The 4,827-nt window shown below is 39.1% G+C and overlaps 1 protein-coding gene across 1 annotated transcript; it reads right to left on the bottom strand.

The window, feature by feature from the left end:
* Positions 1-868: 868 nt before the first annotated feature.
* LOC128355646 (nuclear factor 7, ovary-like) lies at positions 869-4,827 on the bottom strand. The gene is made up of 2 exons (XM_053315969.1): positions 4,775-4,827; positions 869-2,277 (listed from the first exon to the last, which is right to left on the bottom strand). Exon 2 carries the CDS (start codon positions 2,258-2,260, stop codon positions 869-871), a length of 1,392 nt encoding a protein of 463 aa, XP_053171944.1. The 5' UTR covers positions 2,261-2,277; positions 4,775-4,827.

The following is a 4,827-nucleotide window of genomic DNA, read 5'->3' as shown; positions in this document are numbered from 1 at the left end:
GATTTTTTTTATTCAGAGAGAAACAGCAGAGTAAAGTTCAGCTCTTAAATCACCAACATGAACCCAAACTCACAAGTCCACCTTAAAACTCACAAGTCCACCTTAAAAAACACACATCTTCTGATTAAATGACAGAATTCAGCTTCTGAAAAACTGAATAATGTGGAGTTCATTATATCAAATGAAAAATTATACACATATTTAAATGATTGCAGACAGTTTATGTAATTAAACATGAATTAGTTTTAATTTTTGTAAATTTTATAATGTGAACTAGAGTTTAAAATAAAGTTCAACATGTAGTCATTGATTATTTACTCCACACAAAGAAAACTTCAGAAAACATTTAAGAAATTTAAAAGACACAGTATTAATAAAACAACTAACAGAGTATACAGAATCCATTTAAGTTATAGAGAAGAAACTGCTACAAGCTCTGTCAGACATGGACTTTTAATCCAGTTTTAAACCACATTGTTACGATACACTGATTAAATTTGGTCTCTGTGGTAAAAGTGGTAGTACTCAATAGTAACATGAATCATACAGCTGCACAGAATGAAGGTGAGGTGATGTAGATGACATTTACATTTGTCTGTCATCAGCCAATGACTCAAAGATCTTGAGTTTGACGAGAAGATGTTGATCCTTTCACTTTCATATTTAAATGATTGCAGACAGTTTATGTAATTAATCATGAATTAGTTTTAATGTTTGTAAACTTTATAATCTGAACTAGAGTTTAAAATAAAGTTCAACATGTAGTCATTGATTATTTACTCCACACAAAGAAAACTTCAGAAATCATTTAAGAAATTTAAAAGACAGTATCACAAAAAAAAAACTTAAACCTGAAATAAAATCATCATCATCGATTCACTGTCACAGAGACCTTCAGTGGAGAAATCTTCAGTGGGAGTTTATTATCAGTGAGAATGTATGGAAACAGTGTGTCAGTGAAAGTGTGTGTGAAGGTGTGTATGTGTGTGTTAGTATCAGGATCAGAGAACGACAGATTTCCTCTGTTCCAGTCCAGATTCACTCTGATCCTCTGGAGCTTCTTCTTCACTGAGAGATTAGTGGAGGGAGATGGTGGTGAATATGCTGAGTATTTATCATTATAGAACCCTATTCTCCATAATCCAGACTGGATGCGTCCCTTCCTCTGAACAGACTCTGATAACACACCCACTGACCAGGCTGTACTGTCTCCAACCTCGACATCCCAGCTGTGAGTCCCTGAGTTAAAGCCCTCAGAGCCCAGGACAATAGGATAATAATCAAACCTCTCTGGATTATCAGGAAGCTGCTGTTTCTCTCCTTCATATCTCACACTGGTCAGATCTTCAGACAGGATGAGTCTTAGACCAGCAGTGTTTGGATCCAGAATGACAGGCGTGTAGGAGACCATCTCCTTCATGTTGTTCCAGATGTTGAAGGCCAGGTTGCCCAGGTGTTTGGCCTGGTCTATCAGAGCTCCTGAGGGCAGCTGTGGATCATCCAGCAGGGGGCAGCGCTGGACTCTTTCCACTGCAGCCTTGTAGTTGTTCAGGAATGAGACGTCTTCAGCTCTCAGCTCCTCCTCTGTGGCTCTGACTGTGTGTGAAAGAGCTGCTATCTCTCTGCTCAGAGCCTCCATCTTCTCCTTCATCATCTGACTCTTCTGCTCCTCTTCCTCCCTCAGAGCAGCCATCCTGGCCTCCTCTTCCTCTTCTAGAAACTGGTGAAGCTTCTTAAACTGCTCCTTAATCTGCCTCTCTGTGTGTTGGGCCTGGACCTTAATGTGTTTTGCTGTTTGATCAAACTTCACTTTAACTTCTTCACAAACCTTTAACTTCTCCTTTAAGGGCTTCAGAGTTTCCTCAAGTTCCTTCTTGTGTTGATGTGCAGCTTCATCGATGGGTCTGAATCTGTGGTTGGTGTGTTTTTCTGAATCTCTGCAGATGTGACACACTGGCTGCTGATGGTCCAGACAGAAGAGTTTGAGTTTCTCAGAGTGCAGACTGCAGAGAGCCTCTGAAGCTCTCTGATCTCTGTCCTGTAAGAAGGACTCACACAGGTTCTTTAACGCCAGACAAATAGGTGGTTCAGTCTTTGAAGATCTTCTCTTACAAACTGGACACTCATGTGTTGGTTTCTGTCTCCACCAGCTCTTCAGACAGTCTTTACAGAAGCTGTGGCTACATGACAGAAGAACAGGATCTCTAAAGACCTCATGACAGACCGGACAGCAGAGATCCTCCTCTGATCTGGAAGCCATTTAGTCTCTGAGTGAAGCTGAAAACACAGCAGACAGAAAATACAGTCAGTCATGGCTCCATTGACCTTTAACGCAATATTTTTTTAATTTAAAGTGGGGTGTGTCTTATTCACCTTTAAAATACAGAGAGGTTGGATCTAGATATGATAATAGGTCTTTAAAAGGCTCCACACTAAGAACAATAACTATAACTATAAAGATAACGATGTGAGCGTACACACTATGAACTATAACGTCCTATAAACAGCTTTGTTTCCAGCTGTGTCTACAGCTAATGAAAATAGACTATTGATGAACCGTTAATGTTATATGTTGTAGAGTAAAATGATTCAGTGTGTTGATCAGAAGTATTTCAGACACTAGTTGCTGTGATGTTTCAGTATTTACAGACCAAACTGATGTTGAAGTGTGACTCAGGTGCAGTAGTCTATTTACACACAGTGACAGCTCTGATGAAGAGTGTTTGGGACTCAGTGAGCACACAGCTACACACTTTATTAAATATGTAAAGTTACTGTATTAAATATATAAAGTTACTGTATTAAATATATAAAGTTACTGTATTAAATATATAAAGTTACTGTATTAAATATGTAAAGTTAATATATTAAATATATAAAGTTACTTTGATCTTTTAAAAGGTTTAATTTAAACTCAGCCTAACTGAACCTGGTCTGAGTTAATAAACCGGTCCAGTTCAGTTAAGCTAATCATTACTGGACCATTAACCATTAAAGCTGATGTCTGTAACTATTATTGTGTTATATTTGGTAAAATAGTGATTATGATGTGACAGTAGAATAAGATACAGATAAGCTGAGACTAAACCAGTGGTGGTGATGTGATGTACAAGAATCCATCGCTCCCGAGTCAAAACCAATCAGAGTCCACACAGCACATACTCTCACTCAGCAGTGTCTGCTGTGCTCTCACTCAGTTAAACAGGTTTCCTCTCTGACTGTGAGGACGAACGTGCACGTGTGTGCAGCGTGCACGGCAGGTTCCTCTGTGGGAGGAGCTTAGAAGGCAGGACTGCAGCAGCAAAGAGGAAGAAGGAGGCTGTACTCGTTTGTTTTCTCATAACTACATACTGCAGCTTTAACCCGTCACACTGGTTAGAAATGAATATCTACTGGTGCATTTCAATAAACCAGTCTTTAATAGAAAAGTGTTTTTCCCAGCATGACACTCCCCAAAATACACTGAGACTTCTACACCAGTTTTTACAGTACTTTCAGTGTGACTCCAGTTTTTAGTCAAACTCACCTTCAGTGTGTGGAGAGTCAGCAGGTTGAAGCAGCAGAGTTCTAGTTTTCCACTTTTCTCTCCTGTAGCTGTACTCACTCAGAGGAAGTTGTTAGTTTGGTCTGAAGGTGAATCTGATGCTCTGTTTTTCAGTCTGTGTGTCTCTTTAGAGACCAACAATAAACTGTTTCCTGGTTTGTCTCAGGTGAGTCAGGTGAGGGGCGGAGCTTTGTCAGATCTCTTCTGATAAATGTTGTAGCTTCACAGTAACACAGGGTGTGTTTCATTCCTGCACTCAAACATAAACATACCATCAAGTTTAATGACAGCAGACTAACAGGTTTTATGTGATTTAATGTGTACAGTACAGAACATCATGACCTGCATGAAGCTTATAAAATAAACTTTCATTCAGAGGAGAAGTTCTGTTCAGCTGTTAGTGTGAAAACTTTACAGGAACTATAGAAACACAAAGGAGTGAATATTGTTCTGGATGATTTATTTAAGATTTGACATATTTCCCAAAACAAAAAGGACAGTACCAACACTTATAAGAAATGACGGCACACTGATGAACTTGTTGTTGTTGTCCGACTCTTCAGTCAAACCAGTTCTCAGGATCACATGGCTCCGTCCTCCAGAACCTCCCCTGGCTCTCCATCCCTCACATCCAATATAAACTGCTCCTCCTCACTTTAAAATCCCTCCACAACCTCGCCCCCCCCCCCCCTCCTACCTCCATTCATCCGATGCTAACCTCTGTTCCACCTCTGACCAAGACCCACCTTTTCAAATCCATTTAGTTTCTTCTTCTCTTCATTGCTTTTGTTGATTGTGATTTTATTTATTCTGTAATGTTTTATTGTTTCACTGTCACTGTGACATAAAGAGATGCTGTTTTGGGGTATTTAACTTCCCAATAAATATAACAGTTATTTCAGAAGTCTCAGTTTAATTTAATCTTGATTCTATCACCAATAATTAGATGAGTACTGTATGTCAGTTGTGCAAATCATTACAGACTTTTAAATGAACCCATTAAACCTGCTGATGGTTTATATGTGACAACAGTAAAGTGGAACTTAGTGTAAAAAACACATGTATGATTTATATTTGTATAACACAGCGATGGTCACCGTAGTTACAACGTCTTCAGCCGCCATTTCCTGTTTGAAAAAGTCTCCGACGAAGCTGAAAACCACATGCTAGACGTTAAAACAGGAAGTCAGTTGTGGTTCCCTCCCTGCTGTACAAAGTTTCTTCACTTACTTTAACTTTGGTGTTTTTTCAGTCAGCAGCAGGTTGAAGTTGAATTATTTCAC

This window comes from Scomber japonicus, chromosome 3, assembly GCF_027409825.1.
Source record: "Scomber japonicus isolate fScoJap1 chromosome 3, fScoJap1.pri, whole genome shotgun sequence".
In the NCBI taxonomy this organism is placed as follows: domain Eukaryota; kingdom Metazoa; phylum Chordata; class Actinopteri; order Scombriformes; family Scombridae; genus Scomber; species Scomber japonicus.
Note: the sequence above shows the minus strand (reverse complement) of the source record. Positions and strands in the feature narration are given on the sequence as shown.